We start from the raw sequence: 24,402 nt of genomic DNA, 5'->3' as shown, positions 1-24,402 counted from the left end.
TAATAAAATAAAAACAACAACAAGCATTCATTGGTGAGATTGTATTCTTAGTGTGTTATAACATTACATTCATTCAGTAATGTATATTTTGATACATTCTTGTACTGTACGCTCCGGTAAAGGTAATGATCACCCATACTGTATGTCTTTGAAAAGGAGTAGTGTGTCTTTGGCCTTCAGCATCACCATAATACACGTAGTTCAGTGCCTTTGTACAGCATATTATTATCTTTTTAATACTTACTGTAATAGATTATCATGTCAGATTGAGAATGAATCCCTGGTCAGTAATTCTTCATAATAACATGCATATACTGTAGGAGTAATATGGCCTTTCCAACCAAGTCCTTGAGTAATCCAAAGTATTTACAGTAGAAGTACATTTTTGAAACTCCATACACATTATAAAAATGACTAAATAAAAAATAAATGTACTAATTTATCTCTTCATAAGAAAATAATCATGACCTTAAAGCTACTTCTCTTCAACACCAGAAACTCACGTACAGTACTACAGACAGAGTATTCACATTGTAAGGCCATTATGACAATGTAATTCAAGATAAAACCTGAAAAATGAGAACTGGATGTTCTTTACAGCATTGCAACGAGAGGCCGAGAAAATAAAATGATAGAAAAATAAATTCTCCTCGTCCCACTGAGCCACCTGTCCATCATCTTGTCCCCTCGCCTCCACGCAGCCAGACATGCAGAGCGACAGTGGGCTGAACCATGCAGGGTCTCTATATGTAGATAGGCGTCTCCTGTCCTGTCAGCAGTCTGAACATCACGGCGGGCATCGTCTTCATGTTGATCTGGCAGAGAGACAGAGAGGAGAGGGGACAATTATCCTGTCAACTTAAGAGCTCGTTTATAGAGGCACAGTCCTAATCACATCACTTGAATCCAGGCCTAATTTACTTTCTTCTGTGCCATCAGAGACTCAGAAGAGACCTTGAATCCATTACTGAGAAAGAATACGCTTTGATGGCTTTAATGGAGATAAATACTGGGAGAAACTGGGGAAAAACACGCAAAACAAACAGTTGTTGAAAGGTGTAAGTAATGGAGCAGACCAAAAATGTTTGATAAAGAAACTCACCTGATCATAAATTTATAATAAACTGTCAACATTAAGAAACAGATTTATGTTCTTGGGCTTTAATCTACAAGACCCAGTGACCAAAATCAGTGAGACAGGGAAGTGGATATGTGGCCAGAGCACACAACAACGGCTGATATTAGTTTAGTTAGCTTAGCTTAAAACTCAGGGAACACTAAAATTGTAATTCAAAACTACCACTGCTAACAGCTATAGCCTACTACTAAAGAGTGCCCTAGGAATGAGCCCTGGGCCATGAAAATAAGTTAGCATTTTACCACTCACAGTTCCTTTGTCTCAAAGTCAATGTTTTTTTTTTTCTTTAAATGGGTTTTTAGTTGGATGCCTAACTTGACTTTTTAATATTCATTCGAACTGCATTGTAATAGCTAGTTAAGTAAACTTACCTTCACACATTTTTCTGTCAAATAAATCACTTTTTTCCTCAGTTAGAACACAAACAATTGTACAGTGAGATGAGCTGTAGCCAGGAGATATAAATGCCCTTTTTGGCTTGCACACAAAATAATAGATTGTAAACTTTGCTAATTTGCATGTGCACAAAATTGACTGCATTTGTCATTAGTCGCTCTCCCCTGCTGTGAAAAGCCCTGCCCCTGGTTCCTGAGTATTCTGACTATAGCGTCCTGCAGCTTCTCCCAACCTGAGCAAAAGCTGCTGTCCTTTAAAACACAGCTCTGTATCCTCACTGAAAAACAACTGTGACAGTGAAAGGGCTGACAGAATCAGACCAAGGCGCTACAGGAACTTCTGTTCCAGCACCAGCTGACCTGCAGCTGCTATATTTAATTCATATTCCTATTTGCTTCGTGCCTTAGGGTGATGAAAAATAAATAACAAAAAGTGTGTTGCTGTTTCATTGTATTGATTCACATTTGTGGCTGTATATATATTTTAAATGTAAGCAGCTGTAAATTTTGCTATTTGTCTCCAAACCTTCAACCTTCAATTTTTCAAGTTAAGGTACCACAGTGTAAAAATACTCCACTAAAAAGCACTCATCTATGCAAAATGGCCTTTTTAAAGTATGACAACATGATATAAGATAAAAGTGAATTAATATTGCAGATGAATTAACATGTAAGCAGCATTTTATTGTTGCAGCACATTATAACTATTTTGTATGCTGTTGGGTGATTCAGTCAAAAACAATGCATCGCATTTAAGTAGTAACTAAAGCTGTAGTGGCCAAGTGTCCTAACATAAAAAGTATGAGGTAAAATAACTCAAAATTGTACGACTCCAGCCCTTGTGTTATCTTCGCGTCTATGTCATGACTTTCCTCCTGGGTCAAAGTGACCCGGTTTTGGGTGGGTGTGTGGGATGTGTGTGTGTGTGTGTTGTCAGGAAGCTATGTTTATCATGGAAGCAAAACTTGTTTTGAAATGTAGTTTACAGACCTGTAGTTTGAAGTTTGCAGTGTGTGTGTGTGTGTGTGTGTGTGTGTGTGTGTGTGTGCATGTGTGTTGTCCCAAAGCTCTGTTCATCTTCATCATGTAGGCTAAAGTTGATTTTGAAATCTACTTTACGCACCTGTATTTTGAAGTTATACTTTGAGGTGTGTGTGTGTGTGTGTGTGTGTGTGTGTGTGTGTTGACAAATTGACCCGGGAAAGGCACAAGGGGTTGCTCACTTGAGTAGAACACCCACAATTCAATCAAAAGTTGTGATAATAAATTTTATTTGCAAAGGGCATGATAGGGTACCACCCAGTGGTGTAGTGGAGGGTATACGCAGGTATACGGGGTATGCCCACTTCTTTTTCTGGCCATTTACAGTATACCCACCTATCAGCCAAGAAGCCATTGTAATATATAGGAGAGTATACCCACTTCCTCCACGCTAACCTGCCTATCCATTCAGTAGTGCACCACCTCATCAACTACCACTGCACCACTGGTACCACCCATGTAATTTTGGTGCATGTAGATGAAAAAACATCATTTTTATGATAAAGTGACTGTAGAACTCGGGTTAAATGGACCCGAGGATAACAAAAGGGCTAGAGAAGACTGCAAAGACAATTAAGCCGAAACAGATCCTGCTAGTTATGAATCCATACACCATCATTTTCTGTATTTGACTTCAAATTACTGAATATAAATCTGTTAATTTGCTGATTGTAAAGTAAAAACTTAAACTAAACTCAACTTTGATCTGTGTGTGTATATCTTTAAAAGCCCTGCATGGTACGGTGACTTGTGTGGTGCAGTAATCAGTGAAAATTGCCATCTTGTGGCATGAGGACTTCTTACCTCACCCACTGAGACAGACAGGGTTTGAACAATCTTCTCATGTGCCATGGCAACAACACTCTGACCATTTATTTCAATGATTCTGTGTCCAACACGAACGCCGCCTCGCTCAGCTATGCCCCCTCTCATTAGGCTGCAGATCTGAGGAGGTGAAAAAAAACCCACATTGTATTTTAATGCATAGTACACAGCACAACCCTCACACTTTAAAGACAGCCATGCTCTGCAGAAGCTGATGTTCATTTTGAGTCTCAACCTAAAGCGCAGTATCATGCTTCATAATAATAAGGGTTTACTCACGATGCCATTCTGCACACTGAAACCAAGCTGGAACTTAAGATCGGGTCTCTTGATGAGGACGGTGGTGACAGGAGGGCAGCTCACAATACTCAGCTTTACCCTCACCTGGTTCTTCAGACCCTGGACCGAAAACCATAGAAACACATTACAGTTATTTTAAAGGATAAGTCTGTCATTTTACCTGTAGCCAAAGCCTGATACATCTTATTCTTCCATTACTTTTCAAAAAAAATATTAAAGACATAGGAGCTGCAGTTTCTTTAATTCAGTCCCACATACATTGTCCTGCTAAATAACTAAAGGTCCAGTGTGCAGGATTTAGGAGGATATTTGGCAGAACATGAATATAACTTTCATAACTATGTTTTCTTTAATGTATAGTCACTTGAAAATAAGAATCGTTGTGGGATAGGCCCATTCACATTTTTGTGTGAATGGGCCCTTATGAGTGATTGCCACCTTGAAAATACGCCTGTTTTCAAAGGAGAACTAATCTGTCATGTTTTTTTCTCTTTTTTTTGTAAAATAGTCAATAGCATCTATAACTCATTGTGGTACATTTCCTGGGAGTTGATGATGTCACTGTATTGTTCCTGGCTCAGGCCAGTCAGGTTGATGCCACTGGTTCACAGGAATTCTCTGTAGGCCATGCTAAAAGCCTCATTAAATTAAAAACAGTGACATTTACTATATATGCCCTTGAAAAAGGCAAACCCATCTCTGTCAAGTTTATTTATTTATTTTTTTTAAATAGTCAATAGCATATATAACAAAAATGGCATGCTTATTCTATAACTCAAATATTCTCTAACTTTAAATCAACTATCAAATTTTTTAAAGTAAATAATAATTTCTCATTTTCTTTAGTAATTGTTGTTATATACAGATATGCAATGGTGATTGTTGAGTAATATGTATGTTGATGATATCCAGTGTCAAGTCTCTGATCAGAGAGACGATTCGTGCACAGTAGGGTTCACTAAGACCCGTCATAAAACACACAGTAGACAATAGAAGTAGCAAATAAGTTCTGATTATAAAATGTGGTTTATCAAACTTACATTTACATGTTTTATTGAGCTTATTGTATAATTATTTCAGGAATTACGCATTACGACTGATATTTTTCGGATTCTCTTCTCAAAACAAAAAACAACTCACATACCCCTTGCAGTATTCAAATGTACCCCTAGAGGTACCCATATCCCCCACTGTGTCATTCCCTGATTCAAATATTTCCACTGTGAGTGAAGACTGACTGAATAATTAAAGGTATATGATGCAGGATTGCCATTTACTGTTTGTAAACATGTTCACCAGTGAAAGTGAAAGTAAAATCCAACCCCAGATTCACTCTCCTTTGGCTTTTGGCCCCTGGATGCCTGCTGCTTTCCATCTGGCACCTGGTGGCTACCTTTTTATAAAACCCAAACCTCACCTGAGCGATGGGGGGGAACACACACCCATAAATGTCCCAAACTTAGAAAATAAGAAAAAAATGCAGGCAGAGGCCGGGGTCTCGGCAGAAGAATGCACTGCCACATATTTTAAGTGGGTCATAAGTGAAGACTGAGGAGATTTTATACATTATTTTTTAGGGAAATCCTGCATAGTGTATCTTTAATATGTGAAACTGGAGGTACCTGATGTGCTCCATACCTTGATGATGCCCTGACAGGTGGCAAGTGGCAGCCCCACCAGGCTGGTGTCATTGATGGACATAATCTGATCCCCAACACTGAGTTTTCCAGAGCGAGCCGCGGGGCCGCTGTTCAGCATACTGGCCATGATGACTGTGGGCAGAATGGAGCCCCAGCCGGACTCTACAATCACCACACCGAGGCTCTCCCCTTTCTGCTTCTCCACATACAGCTGGAACAAAGAAAACGCATTTCTTAATCATCTCCAAGCACATTTTGAATGTCACATGCTGGCGTTTGGAAGATTTGTGAGACGGTGCAGCCATTTATGTTGTATGTCAGGAAATCCATCTGTCACCATCCACAATTCACCTGCAGCCAAATAAAAAATGTCATACCTCTTTACAGTTGTCTGAGTTTGAGAAATGGACGAGGTCATCGTGGTACATTTCCTGGGAGTTGATGATGTCACTGTATTGTTTCTGGCTCAGGTCGGTCGGGTTGATGCCATTGGCTCGCAGGAATTCTCTGTAGGCCACGCTAAAAGCCTGACCGATGGACTGTGCAATGAGCTGTGCCTGTGGGAAGGGGAGAGTTTGGGGAAAACTACTCAGCAGAAAGGCTATTCCAGTTGACAGCAGCAGGGAGGTGAGAAAGATTGCAATGTTTTAGTAACCACAGAAGAAATCAAAAACAGAACAAAAAAAAGTAAACCCAAAACTAAAAATGTGTGCCGTTAAGCAGCAAACACTCACATCCTCTGACTCAAAGACGTAGCAGATCATCCTGTACTGACTCTTCCCTTCGCTGGAGTCAGGAGATTCTGAGAAATCCTCTGATGAAGCCTGAGACATGCGCCTACGTGCCATCAGAACCACAATGCTGCCAATGTCTGCGATGTAGGAGATGGTCCGCAAGGCACTGTCCATCATTGTCTCCTATATGGAGCAAAATTATGACAATCATTATATCTGAAAATAGATTCAACACAGAAAAGAATCAACACACAAAGAGTTACTAACCTGTGTGTCAGCATTAAGCACTTTGACAGCTTTAGTGGAGATAAACAGGTCCACCTCTGTCATCATTTGAGAGTCTTCATCTTGGCTCTTTAAAATAAATAGCATATGTTTTAATCATACACTAAATATTTATGTACTTTCATCTCACAGTGCAAACTTCAAGCTCATTATCAAAACCCCAACATGGGCAGGTGAGTAAAAAAGGCATGCAACAGCTCCACCGTGTGGTAAGATATGACTGCTGCATGGCTCACCCTCACAAATAATTCAGCTGGCAATTCAGGTACATGTACACTTAAAAATTCCATTAAAAGCCAAAGTAAAAGGCACTTTGGGAGAACAGGCCTCTGCCAGTGCTGAACAAGTAGCTTGCTGTTTTACCCAGAGACATCGATAAACCTGCAAACACACCCTCAGGACCTGGAGTTAAGTGTTCCTCTTAGTTTAAATCTTAAATGGCAACTTGTCTAATGCCAAAAGGCCCAAATACATTTCACCATAAATTTTCTTATCAATTTCTTCTGACCATAGGGCCAATCCATATTTCTTTAAAATGTATTGCTACAATTCTGAGACACAGAAACAGCAAAGACTTTAATATTTATAAACCAAATCAATGGATGTTAACGACTGTCCCTAAAGAGGCAGATTACCTTGATGCGGCTGACAGCTTCATGGGCCTGGGACATGCGGACAGACTTGGATGGATTTTTATCAGACAGCACCTGAGTGCAGCCAAGGTAGTTAGCAGCAAAGATGATCCCATCAATAAGATCCTCTGGCTCACAGGGACCCGGGACTGTGCAGCAAAACGAAAGGATGTCATTGTGAAACATTGTAATGTGCTGCAAGGAATTATGAAATCTAAGAGTATGGAGAGACAATTACCGTCCTCAAAGCTGGGGAAAGACGCAGCTTCCTGTGAGTTCTTTAAAATAAGTTAACAAGTTAGACATCAGTGGAACATATTTTATAGTAACAATGGTTGAAAACCCCTAAAATGAAATAATGAAGATGTAAAAAGACAGATTAGTCAGCAAAAGATGCTTATGAATTAAAAACAGTGGTAAGTCTTCACCTTGGGCATGTTGCTCTCCTCTGCAGGCACGAACTCTGGACCCTGAGGCCTCCTCGGCTGCTCTGGCACATCTTCAGGTATCACAGCTGTGCTTGGCTTCTCCACCTGTCGTATACAAGCATCTGCTTTAACTTCAGCAAGCCTAAATGTTTCTTATTGAGCTGTATGGATGAGGGCTTCATGTGGCAAGGACGAGAAAGACTATTTGTGTCAAAGCATGTAATTAAAATCTTCCCTCACTCTGGGACATGGAGAAGGTAGATTGTGCAGAAACAAACACAAACCACAGGGGACGAGATCTCACAAAGACTTGGCCTATTTGCACTAGTTACCTGCTGAGGTTTCTCTGTCCGTCTCTGCCTCTCCTCCAGAGGCTCCCTCTGTTGTTCCGCTGTGTGATGAGGAGCCAGGGATGGCTTGATAACCCTGGGTTCGCTCTCCCGGCTATTTGCAGAGGAGGGGGGACTGGGTCTGGGAACAGGAGGAGTGTCTCTACGAGGCGGGGTCTTCTGGGTGTCTGGGGGCGGCTGAGCATGGGAATGACGAGGTGGTGGAGGAGGATGTTGTTTACTGGAACCGGACCTGGCTTTGGTCCGCACAGCGGCTTTTTTGCAGTCCTTGGACAAAGTCTTTGGACGCTGCTCAGTACTGTTGGTGGTGCATCCTTTGATCCCAGAAACAATATGCTCCACGTCCTCTCCTGCTCCCCTCCTCCCTCGTCCTTTACCCTGCCTCTCCTTCTCCTTTGAGCCCATGTGAGACGACTCACACTTCTTACTGGCTCCTGGGATATTATGGTTTCTTGCAACTCGAGTGTCATCTTCTCTTTCCCTTTCATCACCTCCCTTTCTAATTCTTTCGTTCTCGTTGTCCTGATAAAGGCTCGTCTGCCTTTGAACACTGTTCTCTGTCTCCTCTAAATCCTCTATGAATTTGGCCCCATCCAGCACCTCCTCAATCTCATCTCCTTCACTGAAGAAGAACCTGTTCTCCTGGCAGTTTTCCACCTCCCTCTCTGCTTCATCTGCAGCGGCCGGAGCACAATGTGACCTAAAGCGATGGCCCGTCTTGTGAGGCTTAGTGTCTGATTGTGATCCCTCACACATTTCTGTGCCATGACGAGGCCTTGGAGGGAACTGGTCAACAACACTGCTGTTCTCATTAATATCATCACCTACTGTATGCTTTATATAGCCAGCATCCTCAGGAGAGTACTGTTTGTAGTACCTCGTGTCCACAACGCCCTCTCTGTTCAAATGCAGCACCTCATCATAGTCCTGCTCCACATCAGAGCCCACGTTGTCATACTCAGAGCAGGTGTCCTCCATGTCCTCAGGACTAGGATCACAACTCATGTAAAAGTGGCTTGCAGGGACAGGAGGAGTCAGCTGGTCGTTGTTGTCATCCTTCAAGGTACACGGTGGTTTCTCGGACGCCTCCGTCACCAAACTTCGCTGCTCTGCTTGGCTCTGTTTGAGGAATCCTGGACCGGGGCACGGTGGAGGGCTGGGAGCCAATATTTTGGTAATGTTTCCTGGCCTTTTTCCATGAGCCATAACTGGCCCTGTAAGCCTACTACCCTCAACCCTGCGGACATTAATAGAAAGCCAAAATTAGATTTTACAGATGCATTATTCCCTCTATCCATTTTCACTTCATTCCTTCAACAGCATTTTTTCCCAAACACCAAGTTTTAAAAGAGAATGGACAGAAATTATGTCAAATGTATTCACTTGAACCATGGACGGATTATAAGACAATGGGTCCCTGGGAACAGGCATGCAAAAGACCCTACCACCTCTCCTGAACAGCTGCAAGACACACATTTTATAGTTGTTTTGCCTCTTTTTGGTATTACTTTTGCATCTCTTTGCAGTCGTTATGCATCTCTCTGTGGTTTTGTGTCTATTTGTAGTCATTTTGCATCTTTTTGTAGTTGTTTTGTGTCTTTTAATGATCATTTTTCATCTCTTTGTAGTCCTTTTGTGGTTGTGTTGCCCCTTTTTGTGTGTTTTTGTGTGTTTGTGAGTCTCTTTGGATATATTTTGCATCTGTTGGTAGTCATTTTGAGTCTCTTCCAAGCTGATTTGTGTTTATTCAAGTGACATTTTGCAGGTGAAAGCCAGGGGAGGCCCTGACTCTTTGGGCCCCTGGGCTTGTGCCGGGTAGGCCTGCTCAATAATCCACCCATGACTGGAACCAAAACACTGTAGAAATAAACTGCCAGTGGGTATGCTGTTCTCTTACATTAATACACAAATTATTTAGCCATTAAGATTTTGTTTCAGCTACAAAACAATCTCTTCCATTGTTCACTTTGCAAACTACCACAGTACAACCCAACAACACATTCCCAGAACATCTCTCAAGCACTTCACACTGTACCAGATTTAAAGAACGTATGATCCAAGACTTGTTTCCACACTTGCACACAAATTTGGACAGAGACTATATCAAATAAATGCCTCACTTTAAACGAACACGGTCCCTACTTCAAGGACAAACAGTGGCCACTTATTAAAGTCATAATGATGTACACCCATCTCTACACCATCTACTGTAACACCCACAGGCGCCATCTCAGTCCTTTTGTCTGTGGTTGCTGATGTTGTTTGTTATCTGTCATCTTGCTTTGTTGTATCTGCTCTAATTTTGTCGTGATGTCCTGCAGAACAGGAGACATGATGCAGCAAAACAGTTTTAAGTGAACCAGACCAGCAGCATGTGATGTTTTTCTCACGCAAAACTACTGTTGTGTTTTCTTTTTACAACTAGAAGTATACCGTCATTCAGAAATGTGGTTAGTGTGGATGCCGGATTTATGATCCATGACTTATGTCCTCTGAGGAAAACTGTGTGTGGAGTAGTACATCATTTGTTTGACATCTGAACAGCATCTCTGAATGGATGTTTGCCCTGGACTAGAGCACAACACAACATCGTATCTATTGGCAAATGGACAGATAATGTTACAGCTCAATGGGAATTAAAACAAAGCTGGTGGTGAACAAATGTCTTTGCGCTCTTCTCTGTCTCCCGTATGATTTTCTTTAGTTATTTTAGAAGTCTAACAACAACAAAAAAGAAAATATCCCATCACATTTTGGGTTTACTTGACCTTATACTTCATTCTGCTTAACTTAGACCTGGTGTCCTCGTTCGTGGACACTTTTCCGTGCCACCTAGTGGCAGTAAGATCACAATACACTAATCCATGTAAAAACAAGATGGCTGCCATCTCTGCCAAGTCAGTCTGCAGCCGATCCCGACACAAAAGTGGACAAGGTCCAAAACCTGAACAAATTTTATGGTTGAAACTTGTTTATTAATGATAAATAATGTATGTAGTTTGATGTGGCAACAAATTGACCAATTTTAGCAATAGTAACAAGACACTGTTATCTAGGAAGAATTGAAGACATTGGGACTTGATTGTCGTTTCATTGAGGACATTGGAGCTTAATTATCAATGACAATGTTAATTTTTATTACTGACCGGGCCCTTCTGATCCCAAATAGCTAGGAGAGATTAAAAATGCATACCAGACAAACGTTCAGGTCTCAGGATGATATACTGCTACACTATATCAAAGTCATACACTATACAGCTAAACTGAATAGTTGTTTAATCTATTAGTTGAGAGACAGAGGATTAATCTGCAACAATTTTGACAATCGTATTTCAAAAATGCTAAAATCCACTGGTTCCAGCCTTGTAAATTCTTATTTTTCTATGACAGTCATTACAACATCTTTGAGTTGAACTATTTTCTGATATTTAATATCAGAAAATATCATATACATAAATAACAGTACAGGTGCTCTGTTCATGGAAATGATAAGCTTTGAAAATGCCTCATGTTCTAATGTTGATGATTTGTTGAATTCTGTTACTTTGAGTGTTTTGAATGTTCTGGACACCATTGCCCCTGTGAAGGTTAAAATGGTTAAAAATAAGCAGAAGGCGCCATGGAGGAATGACGACTCGGTCAGGGCACAGAAAAGGGAGTGCCGGAGGGCCGAGCGGAAATGGCGCAAGTCGAAGCTTCATGTTTATTATGAAATTTATAAAGAAAAGTTGTATGTGTTCAACCGGATGTTACGTAGAACAAGGGAGAGGTACTTTTTGGAAATTATTGGAAACTGCACTAACAACTCTCGTGTCTTATTTGCAACAGTGAACAGATTAACAAACCCTCCAGCTCAACTGCCGTTGGAACTGATCTCCACCTCTAAGTGTAATGAGTTTGCAGTATTCTTTTGCGACAAGGTTCAGACCATTAAAAATGCCATCAATTCCACAACACCAATAACAACCCTGCAGCCACCTAGACACTTAGAGCTGACTCATTTTGCACCTGTAACTGACAAAACTGTCCAAGAGATCATCACCAGTCTGAGTTCGTCTACATGCTGCCTCGATGTGTTACCCACTAGATTTCTAAAGTCTGTGCTGAGCAGTTTGTTACCACCACTCACTCACATATTTAACATGTCACTACAATCTGGAACATTCCCAAAGGCCTGCGGTCATAAAGCCTCTCCTAAAGAAGAGCAGTCTTGATGCCACAGTACTGAACAACTACCGGCCCATTTCAAATCTGCCGTTTTTAGGCAAAGTCCTTGAGAAAGTTGTTTACCAACAGCTTACTGACTTTCTCCTAAAGAACAACTCCTTTGATGTTTTCCAGTCAGGTTTTAGACCCCATCACAGCGCTGAGATCGCTCTTATTATGGTGACAAATGACATCCGCCTGAACACTGACGCAGGCAAAGTCTCAGTTTTAGTCCTGCTAGATCTGAGTGCTGCTTTTGACACTGTCGATCATGAGATCCTTTCACAGAGACTAGAGGACTGGGTGGGCATCTCTGGCACTGCCCTAAATTGGTTGAAGTCCTATCTAGAAGACAGGAAGTACTTTGTTGAAATTGGTAACTGTGTCTCAGACCACATGGCCTTGACCTGTGGGGTGCCCCAAGGGTCAATCCTGGGACCCCTTCTGTTCAATCTCTACATGCTGCCTTTAGGCCAGTTAATACAAAGTAATAATGTGTCCTACCACAATTATGCAGACGACACTCAGATCTATGTCTCACTGGCAGCAGGTGAATATGGACCAGTGGATTCACTCTGTCACTGCATCCAGCAGGTCAGTGTGTGGATGCAAAACAACTTTCTCCAGCTAAATTCAGACAAGACTGAAGTCATCGTATTTGGTCCACTGAAACAAAGAGAAAGTGTCAGCAGTCACCTCCAGTCTCTCTCTCTAAAACCTACAAATCAGGTTAGAAATCTCGGGGTAATAATGGACTCAGACTTGAACTTTAACAGCCACATCAAATCAATAACATCAGCAGCTTTTTACCATCTAAAAAACATTGCCAAAATCAAAGGTATAGTGTCTAAGCCTGACTTGGAGAGACTTATCCATGCATTTGTCTCTAGTAGGTTAGACTACTGTAACGGCCTGCTCACTGGCCTCTCCAAACGGGCCGTAAGACAGTTGCAGTACATCCAGAATGCTGCTGCTCGGGTCCTAACCAAAACCAGGAAGTACGAGCACATTAGTCCTGTGCTCAGGTCTCTACACTGGCTTCCTGTGGCTCAGAGAATAGACTTTAAAGCAGCTCTGCTTGTGTACAAGTCTCTCCACGGCCTAGCACCAAAGTACATCTCTGACATGTTAGTGCCATATGAACCATCTCAGACTCTGAGGACCTCAGGGACTGGCCTCCTGCTGGTGCCCAGAGTCAGGACGAATTGTGCTCTACAAATAAACTTGCCTTGCCTAATAAGGGCTGCAGCAAATGATCATTTTCACTGTCTATTATTCTGCTGATTATTTTCTTGATCAGTTGTTTCGGTTGAAAAAATGTCAGAAAATGGTGAAAACTGTTGATCAGTGTTTCCCAAATATAACATCCTCAAATGTTTTGTTTTGTTCACAACCCAAAACTATTCGGTTTCTGTCATAGAGGAGTAAAGAAAGAAGAAAATATTCACAGCAGAAGCTGGAATCAGACTTTATTTTCTTAAAAAAATGACTTAAACCGATCAATCGATTATCAAATTAGTTGTTGATTCATTTATTTATCGATTAATCATTGCATTCACCAAAGAAAAAAATAATTGGCAGACTGACTGATAATGAAAATAATAGTTAGTTGCAGAGCATGTATGACACCAACAAAATGATATTATAAAAATAATCTATCAATCTAAAATAATAAATAAGATATAGGCTACTACAGTGATTTAGTCTGCATATTTTCATGCATATAAGACCATATATATTCTCTGGATCTATGATTTTAAAGCCATTTTTTGAAAGCCCCCCTCCCCCCCGATGTGTGCTGTTCTCAGTCGGGTAATAAAGGCTGTATCGCTTGATTGGTACAGAGTGTAACAGAGCTATAACATTGAACACAGTGGTCTGATACCCGCCCAGTCTCAACATGTCAACACCCTCATCTAAACATGAATCATGTAAGCTTGAGGCTGTGAAGAAAAAAAAACAGTGCGATTGCGCTGTTTGGGCTCAAGGTTTAGATACACACTCACCACAATAAATCCACACCTCTCACTGTGTTGATCAGATGATAATGCAACTGAGATTATGAGCACAAACCTAATCCCCCCGCCAGATCACCTCTATTACAGCATAACACACGGACCTAATCATGACCTCTCCATGGTGCTGAAGCGGCGATTAAAAACAATATGGTTCATTATTGTCTCTAATTGGTGTGCGGGGGAATATGTGAGATTTCACGCATTTCGCCCTGCCCTTGACGTATTTGTGGTGGTATTTTATAAACCCATTACGCTGAACTTTTGCCGCAGCTGCAGGAGTGGTTGTTGTGGTTGCTCCGGTTTCCCCACAAGTGGACGCCGCATTCCCATCTGCTTAAATATCGATAAGATAATCGGATATATCCTGCGCATATAGCACGCAGTGATGGAGCTGACTCGCTGCACAAACAAACACACACTCTCTCTCACACACACATGCACACACAGAGCTTTTTTTTTTTTTTACCATCTGAACGCAAATATTATCCTGCTGCTGCAAATTCACATCGACCTTGATTTGAAGCATCGAGACTGCACCATGCTGACATCCAGCTCATGGGCTGATGTTGTACCAGAGGAGCACATCCAGCATTGTCTCCAGCTCTGCCACCGCAAGCCCAGTAGGCCTATGTGCATCACTGTTACATTCTTCCCCCATCCATCCGTAGATAATCCTGCGTGCCACTTACCAACATCAGTCCTGTCGGCGGCCCTCCTTGCAAAATGCCCGTGTGCTGATCAGATCAGATTGCTCTCCGGAATGGTGATTTTTGAATAAAAGCCGCACAGCAGCCCAGGAACCTGTGTAGGAAATACACCCCCCATCATGTGCTCACTGCTCTGTCCCCCAACAAATAACACAGGGAGAGGCATAATGAGCACACAGTCAAACATATGCATAAATAAATGGCACATATTATCTTTACATTAAAACACTTGGATAATTGTAATTTCTTACATAATTAGCAGAGTATTAAGGTGTCATTTAGTATGAAAAAGGTGTTATTCGTACATATTTTTGCATAATATTACCATTGAATTTAATTTGAAAATATATATACATATAAATATCCAGGAATAATATATTTTTAAATGATCTAATCTTGTTTTTTGTTTTTTTTTTGCGTTAAGGCAGTTAAGAGCATGGTTAAGAGACTATCGATGTAGTTGGGATCGATTAGTACACCTTAATAAGAACTCTGCGCTCTGCTAATTATGCCTGAGAAGCGGGATTGTTGTTATCCTACCGTGCTGCTCGTCTACCGGTATGCAAGCTTATGTTTTGAATTAACAGTCTTTATATCAGTGGTTTTGGTAATTTTTATAATGCGTTTGAAGCACCAAAAGCTACAAATGTGTGACAATTTAAAAGGAAGTGTTTCTTTCTGAGCCAAGTTAGCATTTAGGCTAGCTAAACATAGCCATAGCATTATCGACTCTCCACAGAGTGACGTTATGCAACAGAGAAAAGCCTCTAAAAAACGTCAAGGTTTTCATCGAGCAGCACCCCTTCCGCCTGCATCATGACCGAGAGAGCCAGCAAAGACAAACCCAGGCGAAGTTTGTCATTGTCGAAGAGCAAGAAGAAAGGCAACGTCAGTGCTGGGACTTCTGCCAGTGCTGCCACCACAACTCCCATCACCTCGTTCTTCAGCAGCCAGCCTCCACCCAAGCTGGCCTGCCCCCTGTGTGGCCAGTTCGTACCAAGATTCAAGATCAATGAGCACATTGATTTTCAATGTCAGAACTTTGAGAGAGGAGACAGCAGTGCCGCCTCAGCAAGTAATAGTGTTGTGCCAAGCACCCAGCTGTCACCCAGGAGGAAGCCCCCAAAGTCCCCAGAGCTGGATCCAAAAAAGGAAGACGAGGTTAAAGAGACCGAGACCAGCCCTTATTTTAAAAAGAATAACTCTCAGCAGGCACCACGGGAGATAAAAAATAAAAGTGTGGTCAGGACAATTGACCTGGGAAGTCTCTCCTCCAAGTTATCCAGGAAATGTCAGAAGGCACCTAAGAAGACACAGAAGGAACATGAACATGCACCGTTGTGTCCTGAAAAGGAGGAATATTCCTCTGACACACTCAGCAGCTCACAGAAAGAAAATCATCTGATTCAGAGTTTAGAAGACACAAACAACAGTGTGACAGTCATTGACCTGACAGAAACCAGTGCCGACACTCCAACAGCAGTGAAAGATCTATCAGACAAAGGACTTAAACACAAAGCATCTAAATCAACTCCCCAAAAAGTGGTTACTTCAAACCTGCCCTCCTCTTCCTCCAAACTATCAAAAAGAAAGAAGAGACCAACTTTCACTGGAAGGGGGTCTGATTTCAGAAAAAAAGCCAAATTTGAGGGGAGCAGCAGGGAGCCACAGGAGGTGCTGTCTAGTGATAATATAGCAGACATGACTAATACCCACCACCTTGAAACTGAGGTACCCTCTACCACTACTTTTGACCCCCCTCTGAGTTCAGAGGAAACACATGAGAAAAGTGCTGCAGCAATCAATAGTGATTTAGTGGCAGAGTCTGGTGCTGACAACACCACCAGTCACCAGGCTGTCGAGAGCTCTTATCCCCAACGGCTTCCCTACTACCTCCGTAACTTCCGGACCGTACTGCAAGCTGTCCTTGAGAATGAGGATGACAGGTCATTGTTTAATGAGGAGGATATGTCATTCGTCCATGCATTTGAGAAAGTCTCAGGTATGCTGATGTATCACTCAGTCATTGTTAGTTAATATATAAGTAAGGTCTCATCACTGACATGTGCTTTTCCTCTCAAAGTCATGGGGCAGAAGCTGTATGTGAGACTCTTCCAGAGGAAACTGAAGTGGCTGCAAGTAAATAAGCTGGATTATGAGGAGATATGCAGTGATCTGGGACCTGTCGCGCAGGAGCTGGTTCAAAGTGGTCTTCTACAGTCAGGTAAATAATCCCTAACAAAATATTGTTGTTGATGAGGATTGCATTTGTTACATCTGTACACTTTTAACTAAAAACACAGTAAAATGTTTGAAATCTGGCTCCTCTTCCTAAAAGTTTGTTATTCCTCCTGATTTGTAACTGCTGTTCCTCAAAGGTGGTATAGATCGTAGTGAGAGTGAGAAAAGATAGGAAGGATGCATGCTGGGATAGGCTCCTGCCCCCCTGCTGTTCTGCACAAAATCCTCTGCTGTTTAAACAACGAATGGATTGATGCAATTGGTATTTATCTAGCAATACTCGGTTCCCAAGGGGCCCCCAAACTCTGGAACAGAAATTCTATTTTCTACCTCAGTGACCTCCTTTAAATCTCTGCTAAAACTCATACTTATAAACTTGCTTAGAAACTTTTCGTCATATAAAATGATTTATGTTTTACCAAGAATGTTTACCATTTACCATAGTCATTTTTGTGAAGCACTGTGTAACATTGTTTTGAAAGAGCTATACACATCAAGTATACAGTACAGGCCAAAAGTTTGGACACACCTTCTCATTCAATGCGTTTTCTTTATTTTCATGACTATTTACATTGTAGATTCTCACTGAAGGCATCAAAACTATGAATGAACACATGTGGAGTTATGTACTTAACAACAAAAGGTGAAATACTGAAAACATGTTTTATATTCTAGTTTCTTCAAAATAGCCACCCTTTGCTCTGATTACTGCTTTGCACACTCTTGGCATTCTCTCCATGAGCTTCAAGAGGTAGTCACCTGAAATGGTTTCCACTTCACAGGTGTGCCTTATCAGGGTTAATTAGTGGAATTTCTTGCTTTATCAATGGGGTTGGGACCATCAGTTGTGTTGTGCAGAAGTCAGGTTAATACACAGCCGACAGCCCTATTGGACAACTGTTAAAATTCATATTATGGCAAGAACCAACCAGCTAACTAAAGAAAAACCAGTGGCCATCATTACTTTAAGAAATGAAGGTCAGTCAGTCCGGAAAATTGCAAAAACTTTAAATGTGTCCCCAAGTGGAGTCGCAAAAACCATCAAGCGCTACAACGAAACTGGCACACATGAGGACCGACCCAGGAAAGGAAGACCAAGAGTCACCTCTGCTTCTGAGGATAAGTTCATCCGAGTCACCAGCCTCAGAAATCGCAAGTTAACAGCAGCTCAGATCAGAGACCAGATGAATGCCACACACAGTTCTAGCAGCAGACCCATCTCTAGAACAACTGTTAAGAGGAGACTGTGCGAATCAGGCCTTCATGGTCAAATAGCTGCTAGGAAACCACTGCTAAGGAGAGGCAACAAGCAGAAGAGATTTGTTTGAGCCAAGAAACACAAGGAATGGACATTAGACCAGTGGAAATCTGTGCTTTGGTCTGATGAGTCCAAATTTGAGATCTTTGGTTCCAACCGCCGTGTCTTTGTGAGACGCAGAAAAGGTGAACGGATGGATTCCACATGCCTGGTTCCCACTGTGAAGCATGGAGGAGGAGGTGTGATGGTGTGGGGGTGTTTTGCTGGTGACACTGTTGGGGATTTATTCAAAATTGAAGGCACACTGAACCAGCATGGCTACCACAGCATCCTGCAGCGACATGCCATCCCATCCGGTTTGCGTTAGTTGGACGATCATTTATTTTTCAACAGGACAATGACCCCAAACACACCTCCAGGCTGTGTAAGGGCTATTTGACCAAGAAGGAGAGTGATGGAGTGCTGCGGCAGATGACCTGGCCTCCACAGTCACCGGACCTGAACCCAATCGAGATGGTTTGGGGTGAGCTGGAACGCAGAGTGAAGGCAAAGGGGCCAACAAGTGCTAAACACTGGGAACTCCTTCAAGACTGTTGGAAAACCATTTCAGGTGACTACCTCTTGAAGCTCATGGAGAGAATGCCAAGAGTGTGCAAAGCAGTAATCAGAGCAAAGGGTGGCTATTTTGAAGAAACTAGAATATAAAACATGTTTTCAGTTATTTCACCTTTTTTGTTAAGTACATAACTCCACATGTGTTCATTCATAGTTTTGATGCCTTCAGTGAGAATCTACAATGTAAATAGTCATGAAAATAAAGAAAACGCATTGAATGAGAAGGTGTGTCCAAACTTTTGGCCTGTACTGTATCTAACAAACAATATGTGCTTTCCCCTGGAATACCACATCACTACAAACATTTACATTTTCTGTTTTCCGTTTTTAATGCCATCTTGTGCTTTTTTTTTGTCTATCAAAGAGAGCGACCTTCAGGACTTGGGGGAGGCTCTGGATCTCCTGCCTGCTCCTGAACTTAAATCTCTGGCAAAGACTTTCCATCTGGGCAACTCTGGGACTCAGAAACAGCAGCTAGTGGATGGACTCCTCCGTCTGAGCAGGCAAAAGTCCCTCTTCTCTCTGACCCCTGCTCAAAACAACATTGGGGCTGTCATCCTCAAAAGGTGAGATGATCAAACACATTGTGTTCATTCACAGTATTGTAGTTATGACCTCAACACTGTCCTCTCAAACCTTAAAGGGCAAAGCAGCTTGCGAGTTCCTGTGTGCGCCTGTGTCGCGGTCCTCGGGCAGTCTTCTCTCGCATCCTTCTCCTCTTCTCTCTGACGGACACCATGGATGAGGAGGAGATGGCGGCTGGTGGGCAGAACCAGCTCTTCACCATCCTGCTGGTTAACTCAGGACGCCTGGCCTTCCCAGACTACACAGTGCAGCGTGGAGTCAAGGTTTTCCAGGACAGAGAGGATCTTATCAGGTGAGGGTCTGTCAAAAGAGTTTATGTTTCACCCACACAGAATAACCAGGAATAAATGCTCATGTTTTCATCCGTCACACCAGATATGAAGCATCCATGCGAGCCCTGCTGGAGGTGGTCTTGGCTATGCAGGGGGGTCAGTGGGAAGAGGCCATGGAGCTTTACACTGCTGCCAAAAGTGCCTGGCAGGAGCTGAGGGAAAACCATGACCTCAGGTGACACAAATCTGTTTATTTGCTTTTGTCTAAATCAGAGATATAGAGTCTCTGGATATTGTTAAATGTTAACCTTATCATTGTGTTGGACAGTCACCACGAGGAGCTGCCTGTCTTCCTGCGCAGCTTCACTGCAGGATGGGCTTACACTCGGATCTTATCCAGAGGGGTGGAGATCTTGCAGAGGCTACGGCGCTATGAGGTTGTCTGACCTTATCCACTCTCACACACATTAATGAAGCAATGTTCAGTGTTCACTGTTAAGAGAAGTGACACAGGGGTTGCTCATTTTTATATATGTTTGGGTATTTTGATTGACAAACCCCTAAAAGCTGATTCTAAAACTGGGTGTTTATTTTCAATATAAGTTGTATTTGTCTTTTGATGTTATAAAGTGACTTGTTGCTGCCACTTTTTTTTTTATTAGTGTTGGATTATGGTGATCTGTTATATGCATACCTCTGCTAAGTGTATTTCCTTGGTTGACACAGCATGCTCTGGCTACACGAGGCTCTGTCATTGGTACATTTTTATATATAGGAAAATTCTTGGATTGCTTCCATACTACCTATGTGTCTATATCACGCAGAAAACTGTCAGACAATACTCTTTGCGTTCTCAGTATTCATTGTGCTTTCTATTCTAAATGTCCATTCACAAATTGGAAAAAGGGCAGTTGTGTATTCTGCACCCTAGGCATGGAACATGTGGCAGAAGGACTTAAACTGAAACTCATGGCATTAATCTTGTTTTAATTCGTTTAAATCCCAAATGAATGAAGTAGTGACAGATTCCTGAAGGTGTCAAAGTTTTTAATTTACCTGGTTAATTCTATGTGTTTTTATTGGCCAGGTCTCCCTTGAAAAAGAGATTCTTAATCTCAATGGGATTCTCCTGGTTAAGTAAAGGTTAGATTTAAAAAAAACATGTCATAGTTAAAAGATGTCATTTGTTTCATAGGAGGCAGTGGAGGAGCTGCGGTCTTTATTGTTGCAGTTTGTTTACTGTCCCGACAGCCGAGGACGATGGTGGGACAGACTGGCACTAAACCTTCACCAGCACCTAAAAAAACCTGAGCAAGTGAGCACCACTATCTGTGGCTTCATTCACCTCTTAAAGACATAATCTATCTCTTTGTGTGACAGCACGCAAAGTAACAGCTGTGTGGTTTCGGTTGTTTAACGGTGGTCTTTTCCCATTGCTCCTAGGCTATTTGTGCGATCAGAGAGGGGCTGTCAGATCCTTTGGTGCGAACTGGACATAAACTCTCTCTTCATCAGAGAGCTGTGAGGATGAAAGAGTCTGCCAGCATGAAAAAGTATCGCCTGCAACTAAAAGATCTGCCCACTATCCAAGTCCAAGATGTCACACATGTGAGTTTAGTACAGTATGTTAGTATTTGGGTTTCTAGGGGGAAAAAAACAAGTGTTAAAGGGAAACCTTGGTATTTTCAACCTGGACACTGCTTTCACATGTTTTTGTGTTTCACTGACTAATGGAAAAAACAATTTTTGAAATTAGTCCAGTGTTGATAGAGACCGCTGCAGCCACAGTAGCAAAACAGGCTGCAGTGTAATCCCTACAGGCAATTGTGGACCGTCAATTATGTCCACTAAAAGTACTGTTTTTGCCACTGACAGGCTCAGATTGTCTTTATAAGTGTCTGACAACATTGCAGAAAAGAACCTACAGAGAAATTGAACATTTTTCCTCACCTCTTGCTCAAGAAGTATCATTCTAAAAATCTCTTTAATGGATGCAAAACGGACGGTGCACAATGGTCTGTAGGGATTACAATGCAGCCTGTTTCACCACTGCAGCTGGGGTGCTCTTGCTTAACGCTGGGCCAATTTAAAAAAACTGTTGTCTCCATTTGTCACTTAGATACAAAAACATGGGAAAACTGGTTCTCTATAAGTGTTGGGTGTATGTAGAATAGTAGATATATATATTAATGTTGGTAGTTTTGTTTCCAGGTGACTATCCGGGGACAGCTGTTCCCTCATGAGGGGGGCATGGGTAAATCCAGGTTTCTTATAACAGTAAATGGAGAAGGGGAAGAGAGTGCCGATGCCACTGTAATATGCTCTGTGGAAGAACTGTCTTTAGCACATTACCGCCAGCAAGGCTTTGATCAAGGTAAGTAGTTTTGTCTCACCTGTTATAAATATTTTGGTATCCTTTTATCACCTTAACATGGTATTGTGATCGTTAATTAATAGGGATCCACGGAGAGGGCTCAACATTCTCAACACTGTTTGGTCTCCTGCTGTGGGACATCATTTTTATGGAGGGTATTCCAGATGTTTTTAGAAATCCATACCAGGTAAAGCAAGCTTTATCTATGTTTGTAATATTTGCGGGAAATCTGTGCATCCACTGAATAACAATTGAACTCATCTTCCTTTCTGCTCACAGACATGTCCGCTGGATTTTTACACTGACTGTTTCTACGAGAACAGAAAAGAGGCGATCGACGCTCGTGTGCAGTTGCTCAGCGAATCGTCTGTGGAGACTCTGCACGTCATGTTGGAAGATGTCTGGACGTCCCAGGAGGGTAAAGTGTGTTCACTGGTCAACTGGGAGCGTTTCTCGTCCCTTCAACAGGCACAGGTATTTATTTACACTCTGATAAATATACACTGAGTGGCCACTTTATTAGGTTCGCCTGTAAAATCTAATACAATTCAATACAGCAGCCATTAATTCTACCTTTACAAAGACAGTAATGTTCAGTGTAAGTGAGGTATTCATTTAACTAGACATTTATTATTGAGGTTGTAGTTTAGTGATGTTGAACTGGACTTCGTTATATTGAGAGGTGTTTCTAATGTTTGCCCGTTCCATTTACAAACATGAGGGGGTAATGAATATTATTATACTTATCACACTTTACATAATGTTGCAGATGCACAGCAGTGTTTCCTTACATTATTTCTTGTTACAAGATGATGCAAAGTATACCTTTATATGTATAATAAGTAACTTGCATTAGATGGTTTGTCAACATGTGTTACTGTAGGTACAAATGTAACTACTTCTACAACTTTTATTCTCTATTTACAGTCTCTTGTGTCATGCCTGGGTGGACCCTTCCTAGGAGGGGTAATAGCACGGATGTCTAAAGACTACAGACACTGCCGTGGAGGTTTGCCTGATCTAGTGGTGTGGAACACCTCAAACAACAGCTACAAGGTGAGATCACATCACATCCTGGCTCTTTGAATTGGTATTTTCCTCTGGTTACATTGATTATACTGCAGCATGCAATGTGATATGGCATGTCTTGTTTTTGTAGCTGGTGGAGGTGAAGGGGCCCAATGACCGGCTGTCCCAGAAGCAACAGATATGGCTGGACGAGCTGCAGAAGTTGGGGGCTGATGTGGAGGTGTGTCACGTGACGGCTACTGGAGCCAGAGGAGCTCGTCTGGAATAAACAGCGACACCGAAGAACTGACTGATAAGACTTTGCTGCTATTAATCAGAGTGTGGTCAAAATGGAAACATCAGCAGAAAAAAAATATGAGGGAGCTTTTTCTGTTTCTGGTCATCTCAAACGGATGTTGATGTTTATCTCAAAAACTCAATCAATCTTTCATATATTTCAAATTTATCCTATTATTGAGTACAGGGAGTCTGGTAGTAGGGAGTGTGCCTTGTGACATGTGGCAATAACATTGGGGAAAACACTGCGTTTAATAGGAATCAGTGCATCATGAGATGAAGATCATCAGCGAGAACTGCCAGGATCAGAAATAGCTTGCCCACAGATAATCAGAGCTGATGCATGACAAGAAACGCATCCAACAACCACATCAAACCGATGGTGTTTCCTTTTCTTTGGCAACACTACATTCTCAGGATCTTGGGTTGCCAAGCAACGAAAACTCACATTTAGTTGGCTGCTTATGAATTGTATGACAGCTCTACGAGTTTGTTATGCAAGTAATTACTGTGATAATATGCCTATAAATATGCTGCTCTTACACTACTCTTACTCGACCAGAAAAATGGCAGAGGGCTGCAAAAAATGAGTATTTTCATTATAGATTAAGTTTCTTTTTGCATTCTTTATTAACTGAGTATTGTTGTGGTGTCAGACAATGGGTTCCTAGAGCCCAATTTGTCATCACATTTCATGTTTGGTCTGAAACAAAAGTATTCAGTGTACGTCAACCAATACACTGGATGAAGAAAAGCTGCAAATTATCACAATTTAGAAGCTGGAAGGTGGGTGTTTTAGCATGTTTGTTTTATAAATGACTCAAATTATAAATTGATTATCAAACTGGCTGCTAATTATTATGTATTGGTATGTAAGAGATGTGATACTGAGCTGTCTTGGGATGCAAAATGTGAGAGCTGATGTGGACACAGGGATAATAAAATAAAATTTTGATTCCATTGTCCTGTTTTCTAATGTGCCTTCTAAGATTTATACATTGCACACATTACATTACACCCCTGCATAGTTAATGCTGAGCCTGGGCGTGCTCT

At 41.7% G+C, this 24,402-nt stretch overlaps 2 protein-coding genes across 2 annotated transcripts; one reads left to right on the top strand and one right to left on the bottom strand.

Annotated features, from left to right (window-relative positions):
• Window positions 1-39: 39 nt before the first annotated feature.
• Window positions 40-14,831, bottom strand: apba2a (amyloid beta (A4) precursor protein-binding, family A, member 2a). The gene is made up of 12 exons (XM_049575247.1): window positions 14,682-14,831; window positions 7,751-9,005; window positions 7,419-7,523; window positions 7,229-7,268; window positions 6,994-7,139; window positions 6,341-6,427; window positions 6,074-6,256; window positions 5,717-5,896; window positions 5,338-5,550; window positions 3,679-3,798; window positions 3,379-3,519; window positions 40-815 (listed from the first exon to the last, which is right to left on the bottom strand). The coding sequence occupies exons 2-12, from the start codon at window positions 8,972-8,974 to the stop codon at window positions 744-746; spliced, it is 2,511 nt and encodes an 836-aa protein (XP_049431204.1). The 5' UTR covers window positions 8,975-9,005; window positions 14,682-14,831; the 3' UTR covers window positions 40-743.
• Window positions 14,832-15,215: 384 nt separating this feature from the next.
• Window positions 15,216-24,279, top strand: fan1 (FANCD2 and FANCI associated nuclease 1). Its single transcript, XM_049573917.1, has 13 exons — window positions 15,216-16,701; window positions 16,783-16,923; window positions 19,178-19,379; window positions 19,457-19,690; window positions 19,774-19,905; window positions 19,999-20,107; window positions 20,866-20,985; window positions 21,114-21,278; window positions 21,882-22,044; window positions 22,128-22,231; window positions 22,324-22,518; window positions 22,972-23,100; window positions 23,204-24,279. Exons 1-13 carry the CDS (start codon window positions 15,516-15,518, stop codon window positions 23,339-23,341), a joined length of 3,018 nt encoding a protein of 1,005 aa, XP_049429874.1. The 5' UTR covers window positions 15,216-15,515; the 3' UTR covers window positions 23,342-24,279.
• Window positions 24,280-24,402: the final 123 nt, after the last annotated feature.

Source organism: Epinephelus fuscoguttatus, linkage group LG4, assembly GCF_011397635.1.
Source record: "Epinephelus fuscoguttatus linkage group LG4, E.fuscoguttatus.final_Chr_v1".
Lineage (NCBI taxonomy): Eukaryota > Metazoa > Chordata > Actinopteri > Perciformes > Serranidae > Epinephelus > Epinephelus fuscoguttatus.
Note: the sequence above shows the minus strand (reverse complement) of the source record. Positions and strands in the feature narration are given on the sequence as shown.